At 43.3% G+C, this 26,978-nt stretch overlaps 1 protein-coding gene across 4 annotated transcripts in view; it reads left to right on the forward strand.

Annotated features, from left to right (window-relative positions):
* Positions 1–26,978, forward strand: part of plch2a (phospholipase C, eta 2a) — a 315,314-nt gene that overhangs the window by 222,135 nt on the left and 66,201 nt on the right. For all 4 annotated transcript variants that reach the window (XM_069918573.1, XM_069918570.1, XM_069918572.1 and 1 more), the window contains 6 exons: positions 5,585–5,755; positions 15,023–15,116; positions 16,430–16,633; positions 18,025–18,145; positions 19,431–19,602; positions 23,679–23,786. In XM_069918573.1, the coding sequence (XP_069774674.1) occupies positions 5,585–5,755; positions 15,023–15,116; positions 16,430–16,633; positions 18,025–18,145; positions 19,431–19,602; positions 23,679–23,786 (870 nt within the window). The remainder of the gene's footprint in view (positions 1–5,584; positions 5,756–15,022; positions 15,117–16,429; positions 16,634–18,024; positions 18,146–19,430; positions 19,603–23,678; positions 23,787–26,978) is intronic.

Here is a 26,978-nt window from a genome sequence, read left to right on the forward strand (position 1 = left end):
AGACTATAGGTTTTGTGCATTGGTCCATTAATCCAGAAGTACTCAGCTTGCTCCTAGACGCACCTATATTATGTGTGTCTTTCCAAGCACCACCATTAATTCTGGGGAAAGCACTGAAGCAGTCCATTTCCTATCAATGGAGACCAGAATCCATTGCTACACCACCCCTTAATCCCCCCCCCCCCCCCCCCCCCACCACCCAATCTCCTCCCTTCACTTCATTTCGAGATAACCCGAGCTCTTGCTGCTTTGTATGATGAGCTTCATGCCTTTGGACAGAGGTCCTGATGTGTGGGGAAGAGGATGGATTGACCTACCTACCTACTCGGATATTGTGGCTGCTTTTTAGAACTGGACTGCAGGAGATCTGTACCACTGGAGATGCCACCTTTCAGATGAAACAGTAAATCTTCCTACTTGGATGAATAGAAATCACTAAATAGCCAAATGAACAAAGAGCTGGAGATCTCCTTATGTCCTCAGTCAATATTTACCATTTATAACTTGATGAAGGGCTCAAGCCCGAAATGTTGGTTATTTATCTTTATCTTTACTACATGAAGTGCCCTGTTTGACCTGCTGAGTTTCTCCTGCATTGTGTTTTTACTTCAACCATGGTGCCTGCAGACTTTTGTGTTTTACTCCTTTTTATTACATTTATTCTTCAACCATCAGTTAAAAAGCAGATTGTGGGAGCTTGCTGTGTGAAAATTTCCTGTCACAGTACCTACAAAACAACGGCATTGGCCATTAGCATATTCTGACAAGATGAGAAACATTGTATAAAGATCAACCTTTGGCCCAAGAGATCCCAACACAAGTGTATTTTTAACATTGCAAATCATGTTCATGAAGAAAAGTAAGTCAGAAAAACTCTGTCCTGAACTTTCAAGCAGATGCACCAGTCTCTTGAGACAATGAACCACAGCTGAGCTTTGGCAGCCTCTCGCTCATTTGCATAGTCATTAATATTATGTATTTCATTAATTGGCTGTGTGAAACTGTGTGTTTCTGATGAAGTTTAATGTATCTTGGAGATGCATAAAATTATGAAGTTCTTATTTTCTTTTGCTGTGGTTGATTAAACCAGTTGATAAAAAGGGCATGGGGAGATCATGGGCTGAGTAGGGGAATTGTTAGGTTTTTCATGTCACTGAATGGGCCACAATGGACCAATTTCCGTCGCAATTTCTAGAAAACATCGGCAGTGGGAATCAGGCTTATTAGCATATTCTGACAATATGAGGGGCGTTGCATAAAGATCAACCTTTGTCTCTTAAAACCAGTGGTTAAACGCAGCCCTACAAACAAGTTTCCTTAAAATGACTCCAAGATTTTATTTCAATTCCTCTCCCGAGGTGAGATGTGGGGGAATTTGCCTCAGTGCAGCCTGTCCCAGTTTAACCACCCAATCTGCACATTTCTCTGGTTCTCTTGTGTACGCCCTGCAGTGATGACCCCTCAGCTATGCCTCCTGTTGGTGAAGAGCACCAGGATTCCTGCAGCCTCTTCCTTATAACCCCACACTGCTAGCATTGGACAGAGGTTTGGTGGCATTGTAGTTGCCCTGAATGGCTCCTTCCTCTCTCGATGGCCAGACCAGATCGTGGTGCCCAGTGCCAGGCCCCGAGAAAGCCCATGCTCGTCACTGAGCAGCAGTTAGAGTCCGTGCTCTCACAATGCACTCTACTCCATGCTCCATGCTCCATGCTCTTTAACCAGAACTAATAATGTTGCTAGGTGATTTGGCTTTTGCCAATACTACTGTTTTAAAATCATCAGTGGTGATGCAGCTATTACAACTGCCCTGAAAATATGTCATAATGCCTGTAGGAAGCTGATAATCTTTTTCCTCTTCCTGGCCATTTCTTCTCTGTCCCATCTTTGCATGTAAGATGATACTGTAATATGTAGTGTTTATGATAAGGAATTAATTTGGCAGGATACAGAATTCCTGTGGTGCGATTTATGAGCGGAGAAAGTCCCAGCATGACCCTATGTTTAGAATGAAGAAGTACTTCCTGATTTCACTCCCAAGTGACCCAGCACTTATTTTAAATTTATAATTTATGTCTCGTTGATTACCCCAGGTAAAAGGCTGTGGCTCAGACTAATCCATATGTAATAATTAAAGAAGATTAGAGAAGTTGCAGGTGGTCTGAATAGGAGGGAGGAGATTCAGTGCTCTGAACCTTTTGATATGGGGCAGTAATTTCTCCATGGTGTTGTAACTGGGAGTCAGTGTCCTGGCCTCAGTTGGCAGAATCTCAATGCATCAACTTGTTCCTTTGGGAGTGGGGGAGGAGATGTGAGTAGGGATGTGTTTGGCCATTTTTATTGGTCATCTCACTGGCTTCAGCATGCCCGTTCACCTACCTGTAGTTACTTAGTCCATCCCACACCAGCTTCAAGGCCTGTGGGTTTTATATAATGGCTAATTCCTGCCCATCCCCGTCTTCTCCATCTCTGAATCTATGCAAGAATTTTAATTTGACCACTTTTTAAAGAGCATATTAACATCCATAAATTATACATGCATGCACATGCACATAAACAAACACACTTGTGCCCACAAATTCACACAAATAAATGCCTGCACACACATACACATACTTACGCATGCGCACACACACACACTTTAACTGCTCCCTCAGATACACAGACACATGCATGCACATACATGCACACACACTCAGTCACATACATGCATACATATGCACACGTATACACACACACATCATGTGTGTCCCTCGCTTTTTCCCTAGCGCCCACAGATATTATTTAACCCTCTCCTCCCTCTCTCACTCATTCACACTTAACTCTCTGCTCTTTCACACACACACTCACGCGTGTGCTCACATGCACATTCACTCCATTAGCTTTAAAGTGCTTTTTGATAATTGGGTGGAGCTTTGCATTTCTGCATACCATGTTGCAAATTTTGCTTGCAATACCTTTAACCTTTTTAGTCCCTGGGACAATCCTGGAGGACTGGTAACCATTGCAGCTGACGAACTCAATTCCTACAAATGACAAGATCCCACAAGAGTAACAAGGTGAAATGCCCACAAGCTGCCTGTGATGGTTGGAGCAGTATCAGCCAGAAACCTTTGGGCCAAGCCACATTCTTGTTCATTGGAAAGCTGGGAGCCTTCCTACCAGCATAGAGATCAGTTTTGAGAGTAACATCCCAACAGAAAAGTGGCATCTCTGACAGTCGAGTACCTCGTTAGTATAGCACCAGGTTTACAAGCTGTAACTTTGTTCAGTGCTCTCTTGAAAGCAGGCTAAACTTGGGGTTTGCACAGGGTTCTTCATTGTGTTGAACTCTGGGCTGTCACCTGGTAAATAATAGTGAAAACAAATTTGCTGCCAGGGGCAATTTAGGGTGCGCTGATTTGTTTTCATTGCCAGTTATTTTCTGCACTCAGATTATTACTGCTTCCCTTCTGTTTGGCGTTATCTTCTGCACATATTCCAGTGGTCATTAACTCAATGCTAAGCATCTGCACACAATACTGCTCTCCATTATTGGAAAGTGAGTGCACTTTCATTTGTCAGAAACAATTTGGATTAGTGGGCACCATTTGAATTCCAGCAGTACTTTTATTTCCATGCCCAACAGCACATCCTGTTGGCATATCTATGTCCTGGGGTCACCCCGTCCCCCCAACCCCGTTTGTCTCTGTTGATCTGTTTGCTTGCCACAAATCCCGAGCAGCTTTTTATCTATTGCCATCTTTACCCCTTTTTAAATTTAAACATACAGCCCTTTCCCATGCTCCCTAATTACAACTAATTGACCTATAACCCCAGCCCGCCGTACATTTTGAAGGACACCAGACCACCCAGAAAAACCCATGCAGACACGGGGAGAACATACAAACTCCTTACAAACAGTGTCGAATTTGAACCCCGGTTGCTGGCGCTGAAACAGCGTTGCACTGACCACGACACTAACCGTGCTGCTCTGTAACACTGTCTCTGACTGAAAGGGAACTTGTGCTCTTGCCTCCATCTCACTCTCCGCCTGCCTGTGTTTATCTTTCACTCCACTGCAAATGCTCATTCTGTCAGACTTCAATCTGTCTGGCTACCTCCCTTGGTCTTGTCATTGTATTTTCTATTCATCCCATTCCACTTCCACTCTCTTCTTTCTTTTAAAAAAAAATTCCTTTTATCCAAGGCAGGCTGGAGCTGTGGCCTCCCGTGACACTGTGAAGCAGGTGGACCTGGTGTGGCCGTGGTGGGGGAAGGGTACTTTCTGATTGTGAGGATCTTCAGTGATGTGGAAGCTCTCCTGTGCGAGGGAGGGGAGGTTTAGGCAGAGATTAGAGCCTCCTGCCTTGGGCTATTATCGTCGTTGATTTGGAAGGGAGGTCACTGGCAGAAACCCACTCAAAAATTATCAATACCTGTCAGAATTGTCAATAAACCCTGGCACTGTGTGACAGGGACACCCATTTTGACTGATAGAATATAACAGGGCTGCATTAAATCATGCACTCCTTAAACAGATTGGAAGAAATAGTTTCCATGTTATTTTGTAATTTCACCCCCAACTGTTTATTTGAAATACGGTATGTGCTTTTCCTAACTTTTTTTAGTTCCCACTCTTCTTCATTTCTCTGATATTCACTTGCTAATCAGCTAGAGGAAGCATCACAAAAGAGCAATATTCTATCCCCACTTTTTGACCGCTGCATCACAGTCTGGTATAGGAACACCAATACCCTGAGTGTAAAGCCCTGCAAAAGGTAGTGGACACAGCCCAGGACATCACGGGCAAAACCCTCCCCACCATTGAGAACATCTACAAGGAACGCTGCTGTCAGAGGGCAGCAGCCATCATCAAGGATCCACATCACCCAGCACATGCTCTGTTCTCGGTGCTGCCATCAGGAAAGAGGTCTAGGTGCCACAAGACTCGCCCCACCAGGTTCAGGAACAGCTGCTCCCCCTCCACTATCAGACTCCTCGATGACAAACTCAATCAGGGACTCACTTAAGGGCTCTTACTTGTGCACTTTATTGTTTTATTTCTTTGTATTGCAGTTTGTTTAAATTTCTTTATTTATTTACATTGTAGGGTGTGTGTAGTTTTTTTTACACTACCTGTAAGTGGTGATTTTTCCTGGCCTGCAGGATTAAAGAATCTCAGGGTTGTATGTGATGTCATGTATGTTCTCTGACAATCGATGTGAAATCTGAACAAGTGTTGGATCACCGATGGTGGATGTTCTGTTGTGATGAGTGTCGTTTTACTTGATCCAGCAGGGAACAATGATCTGGGAAACTGGTAATGGAAGGTTAATGTAATGGAAAGTGCTAAACGACCAAAGGAACTGCTTACATTAACCACCCGAGACTCTCATATTCAAGAACAATATTAATTTATTCACTTGTAAATATGAAGACTTGTTCTGCATATGTATTGTTTGCCTGTATATGCTATGTCTGGTTATGTGTCTGCATTTTGTACTGAGGACTGGATAACGCAGTTTTGTTGGGTTGTACTTGTACAATCAGATGACAATAAACTTAGACTTGCTAGTTAATGGAACTTTCTTTCCCTCATTTTCAGGAAGCAGACACAGATGACAATCAAGGGACACTGGACTTTGAGGAGTTCTGTGCATTTTATAAAATGATGTCCACACGACGAGATCTCTATCTTCTGATGCTCATGTACAGTAATCACAAAGATCAGATGGACACTGATGACCTGAAGAGGTTTCTGGAAGTGGAGCAGAAGGTGAGCATTTCAAGGAAGGTTCAGTCCTGGGATGAATGGCACCTTCTCTTCACAGACTCCCAGGATCACAGGATACTACTTAAACGTCCAGAACTTTGGCCAGTATGGCATTAAGGGGCATCCTGTGTTGCTTTATTTCAAGAACACAATGTGGATGTACAACAAAAGAGCTCCAGTTCAATTGCAAACTTAACCGAGGTGTCAGGGTGCTAAAGTAGGCTGGAAGGGAAGAATATCCCGGGCTTGATGGACAATTCCCAAACATTGACAGCTGTACATTCAATCAATAGGACCCCAAGACTCTGAAGTTCCTTCTCTAAACCTGCCTCTTTTCCCTCCTTTGCCTTTCTTAGTACCTTCCACTTTGACCAAGATGTTCTAATTCCTCTTTAATAGGAACAGACACCACTGCAAATGCTCAGACTCTATCTGTGGTTACACCAGGAACTTTTTATACCTCTTTATGTAGCTCAGCATCAAATTTCACTGCATTATCCTCCTGTCAATTACTGTGGGGTATTTTTTTTTGTATTCTCAGCACTTGATAAATGCAAGTTGTTGTTTAGTTGCTGCCCAATAACCCCTGGGGCAAAATGTTTGAGGACACTGTCCGTCAGGTGAAACTGAGGAGATAGGGCAGGACCACACAAAAAAAGTCCAAAGTCCAATCCAATGTGCCAGAGAAGCAATTCAAGTGTGGAATTTTTAACCTGATCTATGTCATTCATACAAATTCCTCAGCAGTTGTACATGGTGTAATAGAATCACCAATTTAGAGGGATATTAGCTTTGTAAAAGCAACTTGAATGTTTAAAAACTAAAACCATCAATTGGTGTTGCTTAAAATAGACAGCACAACGTTGCAGCTGGTAGTGCTGCTGTCTCACCATTCCAGGAATGTGGCTTCAATCCTGACTTCCAGAGCTGTCAATGTGGGGTCTGCTCATTCTTCCTGCAGCAGTTAGGATTTTCCCAAGTGGTCTGAGTTCTTTCCACAGCTCAAAGGTGAGCTGGTAGGTGAAATGGCAGAAACAGAGGCTACATTCACAGGAATACAGGTATACAGTCACACATGAAAACAATCCCTCGAGATACAGTCACATGGAGATACAGTCACACAGTGATGTAGAAACACAGAGATACAGCCACATGGGGATACAGTCACACAGTGATGTAACAGAGATACAGTCACATGGAGATACAGTCACACAGTGCTGTAGTAATACAGAGATACAGCCACATGGGGATACAGTCACACAGTGATGTAACAGAGATACAGCCACATGGAGATAAAGTCACACAATGATGTAGTAACACAGAGATACAGTCACATGGGGATAAAGTCACACAGTGATGTAATAACACAGAGATACAGTCATATGGGGATACAGTCACACAGTGATGTAGTAACACAGAGATACAGCCACATGGAGATACAGTCACACGGTGATGTAGTAACACAGAGATACAGCTACATGGGGATAAAGTCACACAATTATGTAGTAACACAGAGATACAGTCACATGGAGATACAGTCACACAGTGATGTTCTTTGGCTTGGCTTCGCGGACGAAGATTTTTGGAGGGGTATGTCCACGTCTGCTGCAGGCTCGTTGGTGACTGACAAGTCTGATGCAGGTCAGGCAGACACGGTTGCAGCGATTGCAAGGGAAAATTGGTTGGTTGGGGTTAGGTGTTGGGTTTTTCCTCCTTTGTCTTTTGTCAGTGAGGTGGGCTCTGCGGTCTTCTTCGAAGGAGGTTGCTGCCCGCCAAACTGTGAGGCGCCAAGATGCACGGTTTGAGGCGATATCAGCCTACTGGCGGTGGTCAATGTGGCAGGTGCCAAGAGATTTCTTTAAGCATTCCTTTTACCTCTTCTTTGGTGCACCTCTGTCTCAATGGCCAGTGGAGAGCTCGCCATAGAACACGATCTTGGGAAGGCGATGGTCCTCCATTCTGGAGACGTGACCCACCCAGCGCAGTTGGGTCTTCAGCAGCGTGGATTCGATGCTTGCGGACTTTGCCTGCTCGAGTACTTCGATGTTGGTGATGAAGTCATTCCAATGAATGTTGAGGATGGAGCGGAGACAGTGCTGATGGAAGTGTTCTAGGAGCCGTAGGCGATGCCGGTGGGAAACCCATGATTCGGAGCTGAACAGGAGCGTGGGTATGACAAAGGCTTTGTACACGCTGATATTTGTGTGTTTCTTCGGGTGGTTGTTTTTCCAGACTCTTTTGTGTAGTCTTCCAAAGGCGCTATTTGCCTTGGCGAGTCTGTTGTCTATCTCTTTGTCGATCCTTGCATCAGATGAAATGGTGCAGCCGAGGTAGGTAAACTGGTTGACCGTTTTGAGTTCTGTGTGCCCGATGGAGATGTGGGGGGACGGTGGTCATGGTGGGGAGCTGGATGATGGAGGACCTCAGTTTTCTTCAGGCTGACTTCCAGGCCAAACATTTTGGCAGTTTCCGCAAAACAGGACGTCATGCACTGGAGAGCTGGCTCTGAATGGGCAACTAAAGCGGCATCGTCTGCAAAGAGTAGTTCACGGACAAGTTGCTCTTGTTTCTTGGTGTGAGCTTACAGGCGCCTCAGATTGAAGAGACTGCCATCCGTGCGGTACCGGATGTAAACACCGTCTTCATTGTTGAGGTCTTTCATGGCTTGTTTCAGCATCATGCTGAAGAAGATAGTAAAGAGGGTTGGTGCGAGGATGCAGCCTTGCTTCACACCGTTGTCAATGGAGAAGGGTTCGGAGAGCTCATTGCTGTATCTGACCCGACCTTGTTTGTTTTCGTGCAGTTGGATAACCATGTTGAGGATCTTGGGGGGACATCCAAGGAGCTCTAGTATTTGCCAAAACCCTTTCCTGCTCACGGTGACAAAGGCTTTGGTGAGATCAACAAAGGTGATGTAGAGTCCTTTGTTTTGTTCTCTGCACTTTTCTTGGAGCTGTCTGAGGGCAAAGACCATGTCAGTAGTTCCTCTGTTTGCGCGAAAGCCACACTGTGATTCTGGGAGGACATTTTCGGCAACACTAGGTATTAGTCTATTAAGGAGAATCCTAAGCGAAGATTTTGCTTGCAGTGGAGAGCAGCGTGATTCCCCTGTTTGAGCAGTCTGATTTCTCGCCGTTGTTTTTGTACAGGGTGATGATGATGGCATCACGAAGGTCCTGAGGCAGCTTTCCTTGGTCCTAGCAGAGCAAGAAAAACTCATGCAGTTTGGTATGCAGAGCTTTGCTGCCAGCCTTCCAGTCCTCTGGGGGGATTCCATCCATACCTGCTGCTTTGCCACTTTTCAGTTGTTCAATTGCCTTCTATGTTTCTTCCCGGGTAAGGATGTAGGAACACAGAGATACAGCTACATGGAGATACAGTCACACAGTGACGTAGTAACACAGAGATACAGCTACATGGGGATAAAGTCACACAGTGATGTAGTAACACAGAGATACAGTCACACAGTGATGTAGTAACACAGAGATACAGTCACATGGGGATAAAGTCACACAGTGATGTAGTAACACAGAGAGACAGTCACATGGAGATACAGTCACACAGTGACGTAGTAACACAGAGATACAGCTACATGGGGATAAAGTCACACAGTGATGTAGTAACACAGAGATACAGTCACACAGTGATGTAGTAACACAGAGATACAGTCACATGGGGATAAAGTCACACAGTGATGTAGTAACACAGAGAGACAGTCACATGGAGATACAGTCACACAGTGATGTAGTAACACAGAGATACAGTCACATGGGGTTACAGTCACATGGGGATACAGTCACACAGTGATGTAGTAACACAGATACAGTCACACAGGAATACAGTCACGGAGATACAATCACACCGAGATACAGTCAAATTGGGATACAGTCAAACAGGTATACAGTCACATGAGGATACAGTCACACAGCAATAGAATAACACAGTGATGTAGTAATACAGAGATACAGTGACATGGGGATATAATCACACGGGGATACAGTTACACAGGGATACAGGCACAAAAGGGAAATAGTCACACAGATAGGGTTACACAGGGATAAAGGTACACATGAATACAGTCAAACAGGGATACCATCACAGAGTTACACAGAGGAACAATTCACAGGGGGGGATTCACTTACACAAACACATTAAGACTGAGTGCCAAAACATTGCTGAATGAGACCAGTTTGAAGGAGAGTTTAGAGGAAGAGGTGGAAATGCAGATTGTTTAGGGTGATATTGCAAAGGGTAGTCAGTGGTGGTTGAAAGGAAGGGAATGCAGTGTAGGCTGTAGTTAGAGGAAGAATTAGTTGGTGGGGAATTGTTGGCAGATGAAGTTATAGAGAGGCAGGGAAAAAATATTAAGCAACAGCGAATATGAGTTTACGGTTGCGAGAGTGAGAATGCTGAAGAAGTAACTGATTAAACATGGTGCTGGCTCAAGAGTGATGATAGGCTTTAAATAAAGTATTGTCAGCCATTAATCTGTAATTAGTGCAGAGTTAATGTCGAATTGTGATGTTGTAGGTACAGAAAATTGCATCAGTGGTCCCTGGACTATTGCTCACCAAATATGCTGAGGCAGATATTTCTATTGCTTTTCTGGACTGTCATTAAAAGCAAACAGCTGTGTTGACTCGTCTTCTGCCCAATGAATCTCAAGGATAATGTTGCTAAAATGATTTCCCAGGTGTTGCCTGGTATAATCACAGCATCATGGACTTGCTGTATCAGTATCAATATCAATTTGAATAGGGAAGAAAACAGCAGCATTTAGCTTTAATATCTTTTAATATATTTGAACTGCAGTTCAAATATATTATATCGTGTGCATCTTTTGTTGCTCTTACATGCCAGTTGTGGGAGTTGCTGCCAGTACTTGGAGTTATAGTCCACAGTCCTAAGTCAAATTTGATCACTTATCCCTTTTTTTTGAAGATGACATTTCCTCCTTCACATTGTATGCTTTGATGCTTGGCTGAGATATGCTCTCTTTGAGGCCAGTGACAGACCAGTATCCAAAATAAAATGGCTATCACTAGGCTATTCAACTTTGGGAATGTCCACATTTATGATTAGGCTAGGAACACAGGGGGAACACCACTGCATCAACCCCAGAGAAAGAAAAAAGGCTGACATTTCCTCAACATGGTTCACCAGCTGAGAATGCACCTAAAGGGCTTCAGAGTGAACGGAGAACTTTTTGAGGTATTGTTCACAGTGTCAGAAATGTAGCCTCGTTTGGGCACTCCAACAACTCATTTTACTTTTAACATTTGACAGGATCCGTGAATATGTTTTATTCTCCACAGATGTTGTCTGAACTCCTAAGCATTTTGTTTCAGAGTTCCAGTATTTAGCATTTTCTTACTGAATAATTAGTGAAGCAGTTACCCGTGACACACAAACTGATAGTGTCACATCCAGCACTAACTGGACGGCACGGTACAAGTAGCAATCAGTGTAACGCCGCACTGTCTGTAATGAGTTTGTACATTCTCCATGTCTACGTGGGCTTCCTCTGGGTGGTCCGGTCAAAAACATACTGGAGTGTCGGTTAATTGAGTGTATTTGTGCTCGTTTGCTGAAATGGGCCTGTTACCGTGCTGTATGTCTAAATTTAAATTTAAAACTTAACTAGTTGAGCACAGGCTGAATTAGGAATATTATATTATATGGGAACCAGGAGACAAACCCCAAGGATTAATGCATGGTCACCAAGATGGGCACACCTGAGCAGCTGAGGGCTCCGACCATTATCACCCCATGGTCCTCAGCATGTCTCCTTTTGCGGCTCCGACTTCATATCCTCGCCCACTTTACACCACTCCACCACCATCCCTGACCCAACCTCCTACAGACACAACGACCACATTGATTAGAAATCACAGGCTGTGCAAAGTGCAGAAACATTGCCGTAATCTCTTTTCTGAGATATTCTTGATTCACTTTTCCACGAGTTCTGTGCTCTGAAGTGGGTTATAACCAACTCTCAGGTCTCAGGCCAATTGCAAAAGCAACCTGGAATTTCATTCACCAATAAAATAGAACTGCTCCTGGATTTTTGAATTTTAAGATACATCCATATTTTCATTGATCACTCAGCAGAGAATTCTTCTCCAGAGAATGGTATGTCAATCAATCTCCAAGAACACGTGGTAAAATTGATCCCTCAACCAATACAACAATGGATCAGGAGGTACTCAACTGATCTCACCCCTCTGCCTCTGTCTCACAATCTTGGTCTTATCTCTCTGGAGCTCTCTCTGCCTTTGAGTTTCTCTAGTACAATGCCTGCATCTATATCTGTCTGTTTTTTTCTGTAGCCTGAATATAAAGTCTGCCTTTCTGTCCACCAGCCTCTGTCTGTCTGTCTGCACTTCCTTCCTCTGTTTTGTCTCACAAGATCAGCTTATCTCTTCCATATAGAGACGCAAGGGTAGAACATATACCACTCTCACTGTCTGCCTCTGTTGGTCCATCTCTCTGTGTTTGGGACTCTCAGTATTGCTGTAATCCTCTAATTGTTATTGTCTCTGCTTCTGTTTCTCATATTCCACTTTCTTGTCATTCTTTCCTTCGGTGCATTGATTTGAAACTATATTTATGGCCTTAAGCAGCATCCATTTCATAGCGAAGCTGGTTTAAAAAATGTAGAATCCCGTTTTCATGGATTTATGGATTGAGCACAATTCCTCTATGTATGACCTGAGGGCACCATATATCAGTCATATTGAAGACCCATTGTTTATTTTGTCACCAGTCATTGGAAACAAAGATTTTGTATCAGAAATCAATCAGGAGTGTTTGTGTATTAGATTGAAGCCCCAGTTTATCAAGGAATGGACACTTTTGCTACATCCTGTTAACAACACACCAGGAAAGACCATGATTTCCATTCAATATTCACTGAACCTCTGGCTGAATTATACCATCCTAACACTTCAATCAGTTGGTCCGTGAGACATTCCTTCCCACATCTCCCCCATCAACCACTATGCAAGCATACATCCTCAGTTACTTCCTGGCTCTGTGTGTCTCTCTCTCTGGTAAAGGATTAGACTGAGGTCTCGGCTGCCTTCTCAGGTAGACAGTAAAGATCACCTGCTGCAGAGTTCTTTACCAGGATGCTACAATAGATCTTCATTAGTCAAAGGCAAATGAACTGCTTATTCATCTCACTGCTGCCTGTAGAATGGTAGTTATTGATTTGACTGCCTACATGAAAGCAATCAAAGAGTAATTCATTGTGCAATGCACAATGAGGCCATTTCAGCTGATAACTCTCCATAAAGATGAATCTCCTGGGTTAAAACAAAACTCCTGTTATTTGTAATATTTTGTCCTTTGGGAGTAGCTCAATAATCCAAACCAACACATTTGCAGTGATTTCATTGTAATTAAGATTCAAGTCTATAATTCCCTCAGAATCACATTAGTGGAAGTTTACAAGGTCTTACTCCTTTCTTGGTGATAGCAGAGGGATCAACCAATGGCAGCAGGAGAGTATAGTTTCAGCGATGTCTGTAATCCTCCAGGAAACATTGAGCTTTTCGTGTAAATACCCATGCTCTTACAACTTTATTTTTAAAAGCTGATAAACCTCCCTGTCAACCGTTAAAATAATTACATTCATCCTCCCAGATGGCATGAGAATTGAGTCAAGGAGAAGAGGCAGCACGGTTAGCACAGCGGTGCAACGCTGTTATAACGCCAGTGATCAGGACCCATGTTCATATCCCATGCTGTCTGTAAGAAGTTTGTACATTCTCCCCCATGTCTGCATGGGTTCCCTCCAGGTGTTCTGGTTTCATCCCACTGTTCCAAACATACCGGGGGTTCTAGGTCATTTGGGTGTGATTGGGTGGCACAGGCAGAAATGGCATGTTACCATGCTATCTGACTAAATTTTCGACGTGATGAGGAATCCTGCAGTACCAAGGGCCCTTCGGGACCCCATCTCGAATCCAGGATCCAATACCTGGTTCTCATGTGCCTGGTGTAACTCCTTTGACCTCAAGTCACCCCTGGCCTCTGTGGGTTCCTCGTCCACAGGTCGCCAACAGCTCAATGCCTGTGTGTGTCCTTGAGCTTCAGAGGCCCTTGCTGGCCCGCCACCCATTTTCTTTGGGTCGTCTCCTCTGCTTCTCCTTCTCAATTAACCAGCATTTAACCAGCGTATATTCGTATTTTAGATCAATATTAAATGAGTATCAACATTCAGCTACTATTTATCAGCATTTAACATATATTTATCAATGAGCAGAAAACAGATGCTAATGTTTAATTCCATTGTACTTCAATATTTAGTTAGTGCCTGTGAGTATTTAACAAATTTAAGTATCAGTCTTTGGTCCGCTAGATGTAATGGTGCCAATTATTTTAAGAAACTGTTTAAAGGTTTTGCAAATCCTCCGGTTTTTTTCTTTCTGATTTTGTATTCAGGTATCTTCAGCAGTAGAATATCTTTTTCAAACACCGCTGTTGTTGAACTTGTTGATCTTACGTCAGCCCACAACCACACCATTTCTGACACCAACATATCCTCTCTCTGCGGGGGCTTCCTCCTCCTGCAGGCCAACTTCATCCTTCTGGAAAGCTAAATACTGCAGATGCTGTCAATCTGAATTTAAAAAAAGGAAATGCTGGAAATGACCACATAGTGTAGAGAGAAACACATTGACAATTCAGGTTGTTAATTTTCACATGACTCATGTCCCTACTTTATTTAAGGAATCTGCCCCAGTCTTTGAATTCCCCTAAATCTTGATTTAAACACTAAACAGTTCTTGTTTCTCCTTTTAGAACAGGGGTGTTTACAATTAAAGGTTGATGGGGGAGGAGGGGGTGTCTGCTCCATGTTCATCTGCACATATGGGGGTCAATAAGCAGTTCAGCAACAATGACTGTATGTGAAGTGGTATAAACTTCCCAACACTTTGCAAGGGCATTTTAAACTAAAACCCATTGCTGGGCCTCATAAAGGGAGACTGTAACAGTTAACCAGAGGGTCAGAGAGGTGGAAGGATTTGCTGAGTTTTGGGGCAGAAGGATGGATGGCCAAGAGGGAGATGCTCATCCTGTTTGATATCAAAATAACCAAATGGGTCAGCAGGATAGAAGAATGTCAGACCCTTAGCAGCCCTGAATCACTTTAGGATTGGGAATCAAACGCATCTACTGTCCTGTGCATTAAAACACCTTGTGTGCATACACAATAGAAGGTAGCTGCTCTCTAAGCCACTGCCATCTCTCTCCTCTCACCAGATGAGCTCTGTGACGAAGGAACATTGTCTAGAGATCATTGACAAGTTTGAACCTTGCCTTGAGAACCAGAAGCGAGGAGTCCTTGGGATTGATGGTAGGTTCACGAGTCCTCCCGTTCGTTCCTCTCCTTGTTAATGTCCCACTGAAGCTGGGGATCCATGAGCTGCCAAGTTACCAGACTGAGACCACCGCATATTGCAGGAACAACACCTCACCTTGCATCTGGGCACCCTCCAATTGGATGGCATTAACATTGACTTCTCTGGTTTCGTTAGAACCCCCACCCCCTTCTACCCACTGTCGCCTTTCCCCCAGCTCTCTCTCTCTCTCTTTCCTTTTCCCTCTGACTCCTTTCACAGCACCAAAATCAATTCTTACCTTTCCTTGTCATATTTTGTTGGCCTCCCCCTGCCAGTCGTTTTTTCTCTGACGCTCTCCTGAAGAAGGGCTCAGGCCCGAAACTTCATAAATTTATCTTTACCTTCTATGGATGTTGTGAGACTAGCTGAGTTTCTCCAGCATTTCTATGTGTTTTCACTCCAATCACAGCACCTGCAGACTTTGGTGTTTCACTCTGCCAAGCTACCATTCCTCCCCTGTGTGCCCAAGCAACCGATATTACTTCCACGTGGAGCATTTGACCATCCCTTCACTAACGTCTCTCCTTGCACACACATACAAGCATGTGCACACACACTCATGTGCCCATACCCCCAGCACTGACATAACCTCACATTCCCACTCATTGGGCACCACGTGAGTTTGTCCCAAGGAGGCACATTTCCCCAGGAATTAGTTGCTCAATATCTGGCAGCTTTTATCCACCGATAGGATAAAGTAAATTATTTTACAAATATTTTCACAAAGTTCTGGCTGATGTAAAAAAAAACATGTTTATGATTGATTGTCCTCTTTATACTTCCAGTCAGAATATTTGATCCCAGTGCAGGAAAACATCTACTATGTGATCTTCCAGTCCATTTTATAGGTTGCTTTAGATGATTTTTCACATCCACAACAGGAGGCCTTTCTGCCCTTCAATCTGTGATCATGGCTGATCTGTATCCTAATTCATCCTGCCTTAGAATATAGAGCATTACAGCGCAATACAGGCTCTTTAGCCCTCAATATTGTGCTGACCTATACATTCCTACCAAACAAATTACTGAACCTTTCCTACCCCGCATCCTCTACTTTTCTTCCATCCACGTGCCTAAATTCCCCTAATGGTTCAACCTTGATTACATTTTAAACCCTTTATTGTCAAAAATCATTCTTGGATTAATACAACGAATTGAGCAGCATCTGCAGCCCTTTGTTTCTGCCACTGGCAGTGCACTTTAAATTTACTTTTTTACCCTCTCAGTGGAATGGATTACAATTTCAATTTTTCTACCAAATCACCAGGTTTCACAAATTACATGCGAAGCCCAGCTGGTGATATCTTTAACCCTGAACATTACAATGTGACCCAGGACATGACACAGCCCTTGTGTAACTACTACATTGCTTCTTCCCACAACACCTATTTGATGGGGGACCAGCTGATGTCCCAGTCGCGAGTGGACATGTATGCCTGGGTACTACAAGCAGGTTGTCGCTGTGTTGAAGGTAAGACCAAAGCTGACACTTTCTCTGTTGGGTTTGTCCTGACACTTTTCCTTATCTAGGGGCCTTGCACAAGGTACATATTAAAACTTGACAGGTTTCATCTCTACAGGTATCCAAAGCAAATAGCTGTAACTCATGTGGTTGATTTACTTTCCAGTAGGATGGAAAGTAGTATCCCACAAAATCTAGGTGAAAGGCAGGGCTTTACTGAGGGAGTGCAATACCATCAAAGCCTTAAAGTGTGAATCTGTGGAATGCTCTGCCACAGAGGGTGGTAGAGGCAGATTCGCTGATTATGTTCAAAAGAGAGTTAGATAAGACTCTAGTGGGCAAAGGAGTTAAGGGTTATGGGGATAAGCCTGGAAATGGGTACTGATAGTAGTGATCAGCCATGATCTGTAAAATGGCGGTGCTGGCTCGACGGGCCAAAGGGCCTACTCCAGCTCCTATTGTCTATTGTCTATTGTTAATCATAAAGTCACAGCACAAAGATACTATTTAGCCCAACATGTTTCATCAGCTCTCTACCAGAGGAGCTCAGTAGTTCCATCTCCTGATCCTTCTCTGTGGCCTTAAAACCTCTCCTCAGAATTTCTTTCTCCACAGTAGAACCTGCCTCCATCACGTTTTTAGTGAATGCATTCCACACTTGAACTTGTATCGTTTTTAATTCTCTTCCCCTTCAAGCCACGTAAAGAGATCTTTGGCCAGATGGCTGAAATCTTGGTCAAAGAGGTACCTTGTGAGGATGAAGGGTTCCAACCCAAAATGTCTTTTTCTCCCGCTGTTGCTGCTCAACCTGCTGAGTTCCTTCAGCGGATTGTTTGTGCGCTAGATCCCAGCATCTGTAGGCTCGTGTGTGCCTCAAGATTTGAAGGAGCTTTTTAAGCTGAAGAGAGCAAGGGACAGGGAGGCAGAACAGGTTGATAGCAAGAATTTCATAGCCTGGGTCCTAAAAAAGGGCGGCACGGTTAGCACAATGCTGTTATAGCGCCAGTCACCGTGGTTTGAATGCGACACTCTCTGTGAGGAGTTTGTACATTCTCCTTGTTTGTGCAGTTTCCTCCCACCCTTCAAAACGTGCCGGGGTTGTTGGTTAGTTGGGTGGCATGGGCTTATGGGCCAGAAAGACCTGTTACTTGTATGTCAAAATATTTTTAAATTTAAAAAAAAATTAAACAGTTAGTGGTTGAGTCGAGAAAACTATGGGATCCACACAAGACCTGTAAAAGAGAAAAAACAAAGATGTCTGAATTGAGTAGATTGCAGAAAAAGGGAGGCATAGGAGGGGGGTGGGATCAATTTTAATCATACTTTTCTCTGGAGTTTGTGTTAAACCACAGGTTCAACTTCATGCATTGGCTTTTATGAGAAATCATGTTGCATTGCAGTTGACTGCTGGGATGGACCAGATGGAGAACCCATTGTTCACCATGGTTACACACTCACCTCCAAAATCCTCTTCCGAGATGTGATTGAAACCATCAACAAATACGCTTTTGCAAAGTCTGAGTGAGTACCCAGGTTGAGCTATAATGGCTCCAGTTTATGGTGGAGACTGATTTGACCCATTTTAACCCAAGAGTCTGAAGAATTGTTTCGCCTTTGTGTAAGCCTCATCATGGGTTAAGTACAGAGAAAAATTGCCTTCACCCCAAATCAGCTTGAATTACAAGGAGGCACTTGAATTACAAGGAGAGGTTGGGAACTTTCTCCCTCGAATGTAAGAGATGAAGGGGAACCTAATTGCCAAATCAATAGGGCATAGATAAGGTAAATAAATATAGCTTTTTCCCCATAGTAGGTGAATCTAAAACTGGAGGCATAGATTTAAGGTAAGAGGGGAAAGATTTGAAAGGGTCCTGAGGGGCAACTTCTTCATTCAGTGGTGATGGATAAATGGATGAGCTCCCACAAGAAGCAAGACCACAGTCACAATCAAAAGACATTTAGACAGGCACGTGGACAGGAAAGGTTTAGAGCAGGGGACTCCAAAATGGCTGATGGGATTATCGTAGGGTTCGATAAATGCCATGGGGTTGAAAGGGGGTTGATAAACATAGGGGGCATGGGTGGTTGATTGAACTTTTGTGGTGGAAAGCAGGGGCGTATCTACAAAAAATAGCATCTATGGCAGTGGTGGCCAACCTCTCACGAAAGCTGGCCTTGGTGGCCGCCATGTTGTATTTGGCTTCAGCCTTTTAATGTTGAGAACTAACGGGAGGACGAGGGAGAGTGGACAGAGTAGAGAAGAAAGAGGTGTGTACTCTTTGTACTTTTGGTAATGGCATCCCCAACCCCCGGCCAGCACCACCACCCCAGCCCGGCAAGCGCCGCCACCCCCCCCCCCCCCCCCACCCAACATATAAAGAATGTCACTGGAGGGGATTCCATACCTGGGGAGGGTCGATGAAGGATCAAGGATTACATGAAGGGGCCAATGGTCTAAAAAGTTTGGGCATTCCTGCTTCAGAGGAATATGGGCAAAGTGCAGGCAATGGGATGAGCTTGGTCAGGATGGACAAGATGGGCCTGTTTCCATGCTGAAGAACACTGTGACTCTCTGGCCATGGGTTACATACAGACTTTTGTTCCCTCTGTACTGTTCATTCAGGTACAGTGCAGGCTAGGTAGAGAGTGAAATTCTCCCCACACTGTTGCATCAAACACTCCCAGAGCTGTTACATGATTGGTTAGCTTCCTCCACAACGTATGCTGTGAGATTGAATTTCAAGGCCATTGCGTTTCAAAGTTGTTAGGGTTTATGCTGAATGTTTGTCTTGTGTCTGGGTTGCAGATATCCAATCATCCTCTCAATAGAAAATCACTGCAGCGTGCCCCAGCAAAAGAAGATGGCTCAGTACCTGTGTGAAATCTTGGGGGACAAACTTGACGTGTCTTCTGTTCATGTGGACAACACGACTCAGTTGCCTTCCCCTGAGAGCTTGAAGGGAAAGATACTTGTGAAGGTACAAAAGCAATCAAGCCTTCATTAATATTTAGTAAGGCATGATGAGGCCATTGGGGTCACCTGCCTTAAAGATGGATGAAAGGGCAATTATGTTCTATCTGAATTCAATTTGCTAAAAAAGAAAGCTGGGAAGTTATTTTTTTTCCAATGTTGTCAAGGTAACATGTTCTCTCATTTCTGTAACTTAAATGGAAAAGCTGCTATAAAAATCAATTTGCATTTATAAAATACCCTTTGATCCAAAAAATACTTAATAGTTAAGGAAATAGAGTCACTTTTATGGTCTGGGGAAAGGATCCTGACCAAACTCAGTAAGCTGATGATGTCCAGATAGGTGTTGTGGTGATATTGGTCAATAAATATTGAGGAACTTTGGAGAAATGCCCCTACAAGTACTTATGTGCGATCATTTTATAACCACATGTAAAGAAAACCATTTCTCTGTGATCTTTAGATCTAGGGAAATTTGTTCAGATTGAAGTTCAAGCTGTGTTCAGAACACAGATACATTATGAGAGGTAGTTTCTGGCAGATCACACAAAGAATTCAGGAGGAATTTCTTTAGGTTGAATGTGGACAGGTCATTGGATGTATTTAAGGCAGAGATTAATAGGTTCTTGTTTGGTCAAGGCAGTAAAGGTTATGGAGAGATGGCCGGGCAGTGGGGCTGAGTGAGGAAATGGATCAGCTTATGATTAAATGGCTAGGCAGACTTGATGGGCTGAATAGCCTATTTCTGCCCCCATTTCTTATAGTCTTATTTAATTTGAATCCTACCATGGGGAATTTAAATTAACAAAGCTAGTCCCACTAATGGGTATCATAAAACCACTTGTAAAACCCATCACCAATACTGTCCAGGGAAGGAAATCTGACCTATGACCTCTTACTTGCTCTTCCCTGTGAGTGATACCAGGCCCACCATTGTAGTTAACTCCACTATCAGGGGTAATTAAGCATGGACAATATTTCAGGATTCAATTTATTGTCTTGTGATAAAAACAGTGCAATTTTACACAGCATTTGTTTCTGTCTGCCATAAGGCAGGCAGATTTGCTATCAGCAGAATTTTTCTCAATCACCTCTTATAGTTAGAGAAAGAAAAGCAAAAGAGAGTCCCCTCAAGGATCCTGAGTGTTTGCAGATTTGCCTCCAACACTTCGGCAGCCCCGCAGCCACACAGAGTACAATCCAAACCATCAACAGCCCGGGTTCCAGATCCAAACCTCTGACAAAATCAGGAACTCATCAGTGCCCTCGGCACCCTCTCGCATCTCAGTTCCCATACCCCTTCAGCCAGTTCTCCAATAGTCCACAGCCTGGGTGTGAATCCCTTGACTGCAGTTGTCAGCAGCTCACAGTCTGCATGGGTTCCTCGCCTTGAGTCACCAACAGCCTGCCACCTGTGCATTTCTTCAACTGCAAAGACCTCACTGGCCCGCTGCCATGGTCACTGTCCCATGGGTCGTCTCCTCTGCTTCTCCTTCTCAAACAGGGGGTTGTTCTCCCCGTTTTCTGGTGCCTCTACTTCCCCAAAGTCTGCAACCCCTCATGACTACTGCCAATCATGGGCGCCACTACCTTCAGCACAGACACCGTGGTCTGCAGCAACGTCTTATTTGCAACAGTGGCCACATCTAGTGAATATTTTGCAATATTGTACATGCCTGACAAACAAATGATCTTCATGAGACAGAAATGAGAACTGGAGGTGAATTATTTGCTATCTCTGCTTTACTCCCCTGATCTAAATTAGGCAGGTACTGGAGAGATTGGGGACACGTTTGATTTATGCTCAAGCTCTGGTCCTGATGTAAATTTCACCGCTAGTGAAATTGTCCACAGAAAGGAAATAAATTAGGTCATTTAAGGAAAGCACGTTAATCAAACCAAGGTGAATAAGTTTTCCTTACAATGTCAGAATCACTGTAAAGAATATGATGGGCCAAAACTTTACATTTTCGTGAATAGATTCCTTTGTGATGGTTTGCCCCTAACTCTGCAGGAAGACCTGGGAATTCTCCCATTGGGATCTTGTGGCCATCCCTCTTATTGAGCCCTGATCAGCCATTGGCCATGTTGTTCCCAACACACATTAACAATGCCTCAATGTTGACATTTTGTTTTGAAATACCTCAAGGTCTTGCATCCCCTCTGGCACTGTGACCTTCTCCAAGGCCATGGTCTTCACCATTCTGGTCTCTTGAGCATCAGTGAACTTAATCACTGACCTGATGTTGCCTGGTTTAGGGAGGATGCCTTACGAAAACAGGTTGAGTGAACTCGGCCTTTTCTGCTTGGAGAGGCGGAGGCTGAGAGGTCTCTTGATAGAGGTGTTTAAGATGATGAGAGACATTGATCGTGTAAATAGTCAGAGAGTTTTTCCCAGGGCTGAAATGGTTGCTGCAAGAGGACACGGGTTTAAGGTGCTGGGAAGTAGGTACAGAAGAGATGTCAGGAGTACGTTTTTAACGCAGAGAGTGGTGGGTACGTGGAATGGGCTGCCGGCAACGGTAGTAGAGGCAGATACATTAGGGTCCTTTAAGGGACTTTTGGATAGGACATGGACCTTAGAAAAATAGGGCTATGGGAAAACCTAGTAATTTCTAAGGTAAGGACATGCTCAGCACAACTTTGTGGGCCGAAGGGCCTGAATTGTGCTGTAAGTTTTCTGATATGTTAATTATCCCATTCTTGGTGGCCATTCTTTTAGGTGACAAGGCCCCAGCCCTGAACCTGAAAATTCTCTTCCATTCAAGCTCTGTTTCCTTCTTTAACAGTCCTTAAAGCAAACCAAACTTCTGGGTAATATCATCTGTAACCTGCATCAAATCTTATTTGACAATGTTCCCTCTGAAACACTTTGGGATGTTTAGATGAATTAAAGACTGTGTAAATGCATATTGCTATTGATTCGGCATTAACTATTTGACCATGAAATAATTACTGCCATTGGGAAGGATCTTAGCTGATCTTCACCCCTTACTAGACACGTCTCCATGATCAGATTGAGAATCAAACCAGAAATAATTTGCATTAACTTAAAACTACAACCAAGACATGCAGTTGCTAATAGGTGTTCAGTGACCTGTGCATGAGCACACAGTGTTCCTGACATGACAAGGAGATGTGGATCTTGTGCACTGTTATAGAAAGGCTGAATTGCCCTCTTTCTAAAATTATCATTCTTTTCAGAAACTTCAGAACATTGCTTTATATCACTCAAAGTCCAGTGTAACAAAGTGGATGTGTTTTGAAGCCTCTGGTGCACATCCTTTACAGTGTCAATCTCTGTCAACATCAATTGGTCTGACACATCGGAGCTATCTTCAGTATTTTTCTCTGGCCTCTGTTCATAAGACAACTCCTACAACTGCTTGAAAAGTCTTGGTTTGAAAGTGGGCTTGTCTGGGGGGGTTATGACTAAATCAAACTAGACCCAAAGGCACCAGGCCAAAGTTTTTAAGTGGCCATTTTGATTTGGTTAAAACGAATATTTTTTTACCTATCCACTTCCTTTGCTCTACCCATAAATCTTGTTCCCTCTCTCTCTCTCATTTGGACTCCTCTCTGCTCTTCTCTGTTTCTCTTTCCTATGTCTCTATCTCTCTCTCTCTCCCCTTTCTCTCTCTGTCACTCACTCTCTCACTGTTTACTCTTCCTCCCCCTTTGTACCATTTCCCATCTTACTTTTTCAACTTTTATCTCTTCACATCCCTTTTTCTGACATTTCCATTATACTGTTTTTTCAATTTTTCTTTATTAACTCCTTTTCATTTATTTTTATCTTTTCCACTTCACCCTCTTCATGGCTTACACCATCTTCTCATCTGACTCCACATTGCTTTCCCCTCTCATTCCCATCTCTTTCCCATTACCCACATGCCTGTGTCCCTCTCGTTCCCATTTTTCTGATTTACCTCATCCATCCTTTTCACCATCCTCACTTTCTTTCTTTCCATTGTTTATTTTTTCTTTCTCTCTTTTTCCTTCCTTCTCTCCCTTCCCCTTTCCCATCTCTCTCCTCTCTTTACTACCCTCTCACATCTGGCATGTCCACCTCTTCCACTTCAGGGCAAGAAACTATCAGCAAATATCAGTGACGATGCTGAGGAGGGCGAGGTGTCGGATGAGGACAGCGCTGATGAAATCGAAGATGATTGCAAGTTGATGAATGGAGATGTAAGTAAAAAAAATAGAAAATGAGCATTTCAATGGTTCCTGAGGGCAACGAGATATTGGGAGCATAACATTGCTTTAATTTTATACAGACGGTTGTTTGAAATGGAGCCACTCTGTCCCATTAATCCTTTTTATGTACAAGGTACATGCAATGATCCTATTTTGACAATTGTTAATGATGATAATTAAAGGTTCAGATACTCATTGAAGGTTGGTGCGGAGGTTGAAAAGGAGAAGAATAAGAAAGATTTTCAACACCACAAGAGCACATTTGTAGATAATTACCCTTTTTAAATTCTATCTGCTGTTGGGAAACCCTTTAATAATCTCAAAGCTCCCTGTCACGGTGAATGTCCTGGTTAATGCAGAGCTTCTGAAAGAACGTAATATTCTGATTCTGTTGGAACATAGATGGTATTTTAAATCTGAGCCTATCACTGGTTGGGTCAGCCAAAGACAGGGATAGAAAAGGCATCATGGGTTTATTGAACATGCAACAACATGGGATAGGGAGGACTTAATTAATGAGGACTGATATCAGGGTAGTCGTCTGAAAGAAAGAGGAAGAGTAGAAGTTTAGAGATGGGCATTGAATAATTTTGGTGTAGAATGATGTTTACAAGATGGCCACCATTGCTTCTTATGACCCCTTCCACTGCCAATCAAGTATCAATGTCACCTGGGTTGGAAAACAGATTGATTGCCATTTATTTTTCTACCTTTAATTTTATCTTGCAATGTTTTGGACCTTATCTCTCCTGAAGACATTGACTCCGTGCCGTTCCAGTGCTGGGTGTCCAGTAATTGTTATCTCCTTTGAGGACACCTTTGAACATAGGTACAGGCAGAGGTATAATTCAGCTTCCCTTCGCCATCATTCCCACCTTCTACAAAGCCTCCCCAGTTCCCAGCAAGAATCATGGGATCACCTCCAGAAGCAGGAGGTCCAGCTATTTTTGCTTCTGTGTTGTACGTTCTGTGTAATTCTTTACAGCTTTCACAAAAACTACACAAGATTCTTGCTAATGATTTCTGTGCTTCTGTGTTTTTTCTTACTGCTTTTCCTTCCTCCTTGATGATGCATTCATATGAAGTGGAAGGTACTGTTGACTGAACTTGTAGCATCTTACCTCTCACCCACATCCCACCCCCCACTTCCCACCATTGATGTGTAGTATAGTCCCAAGTGAATGTCAAAGGGAGTACTGAGGTGCCTTCTGGATACTGACAAGGGATGGCACCTCATGGGGATTGTGCAGTGTGGAGGGTTTAAAATGTCTGCTTTCCCTGAGAGGGTAGGATACCCAACTTAAGATGTTCCACTCACCTTTGAAGTAAAGTTAGAAAACACTGGAAATGCTTATAGGTCAGGCAGCAGATTGGAGAGAAAAATAGAGTGTTTCAAGTCTGGCTAACTTTGGACCTGATGTTATTGGGGCAGAAAGCTTTCCCAAACTTGGCGCTATCAGGCACAGTGCTCAGCTACTGTGAGCCCCTGAACAATGTGGGATAGGCAACTCTTTAATAGTTAGCCAAGAACCGAAGGTTAACCTCACAGCACCAACAAAATTTAAAATTCGTTCAACACTTTTGATGATCCATTCCAAAAGTATCAGAGTTGAGGGAATAAATATTTTGGATTGATTGACAAAGATCATCCAATCCTATTTAATGTAGAATCTGTTTCCAATTGGAAAAATATTACAATAAATTTAAACACTGGCACAACATTTTTAATGTTCTTAGAAATTTTTGCCTTTTTATTCCTGGAGATCTCAGGGCTACCACAGAGGATTGGCAACATCTCAGACACGCTATTGATGGCAACATTGTAGTCTATGAATGCAGGTTCAAGAGCCTGATACATGGTCAAGAAACCATTTTTGAACCTTGAGATGCTGGGAAAACTGATCAAATTCTGGTCCATTGAACGTTTTTATGAGGTTCTAGATCAATAGGATGGAATGGGACATGTTGGAGACTACTGACATGTCACTTATATCGTAAATGTTCCAGCTATTGTGGTCATTCAGGCATTAAATTTCAACTTTTTGCCCTCAGGTAGGAGAGATCTAAATTAGGCTACGATGACCAATGGGAACATTGAGACTTTCCAGACAGCAGAGCAACAGGTGAATGGAGTTCAACCACAAAACTCCCAATCTAACTGAATGGCAGATCATGCTTGTAAGATTGGAAGCTGTTAATACCCCTCGAGGATCATTTAGACCAGATGGAAAATAAAGATCTGACAAAATAGAGTTAAAGATCTGACCTCTCTCTGCTTTTGACCTTGAGGCTTATCCAGTGGCGATAAGAATTGGAGTCATAGGGGTGGGTGATCATCAGGGCATATTCTTGGGTTACCCCAGTGCTCCCAGTGACAGATATGCTGCTTCATCTTTCACTATGATGCAGGTGTGGTGCGAGGCCTCATTCACTGATTGCAGTGTCAGTCTTTCAGATGGACATGGGTACTTTTATATTGAAAACTGATAGTGTTAAAAAAAAATCTCATTGTTACACTCAATCCCTGAACTCAGTCAAACTACTAGGATGGACCACCTGGATATTGTCTCACTCAGTGAGTTAATAATTTCAGATTCCAAAAGAGGGTTGATGTTCTAATTGGAAACTGCAGATAGGTTCTGAAGTGTCTATGATCATCAGCTGAAAAACAAAGTCAGGTACAGTCTTAATGTGCAGCCAATGCTGTATCAGTTCAGTGTGAGTCAGCTAGAGACATGGAGTCATACAAGACTGAAAGTTCTGGAAGCTGCTGCAAACTTCAGTTGCTGGAGGGGCTCAGTGGGTCAGGCAGCATCTGTGGAGGAAAATAGATAGTCTATGTTTTGGATCAAGACCCTTCTGATTCATCGAGACAAACCCTGTATTGTGACTTAATCAGTGGGTCGGGCTGGGAGAGAGAAGCAATATTATATTTCAGATTAAAAACCATCATCCGCACTTGGACTCTTTTTTTAATTTTTTTATTTATTTTTCACACTATGAACCATACTAACCAAAATACACACAAACATTTCCACCTTGAATATACACAGTGTCATTTTCTCCCCTTTTTCCCCCCTCCCTTCCCTCCCTCCTTCACCCCCCCCCTCCCCACCTACTCAACGTTCAACCTATATGATATATTAAACCCATTAAACAATGTCATCACACAATGAAAATAAA

Source organism: Narcine bancroftii, chromosome 2 (assembly GCF_036971445.1).
Source record: "Narcine bancroftii isolate sNarBan1 chromosome 2, sNarBan1.hap1, whole genome shotgun sequence".
NCBI lineage: Eukaryota > Metazoa > Chordata > Chondrichthyes > Torpediniformes > Narcinidae > Narcine > Narcine bancroftii.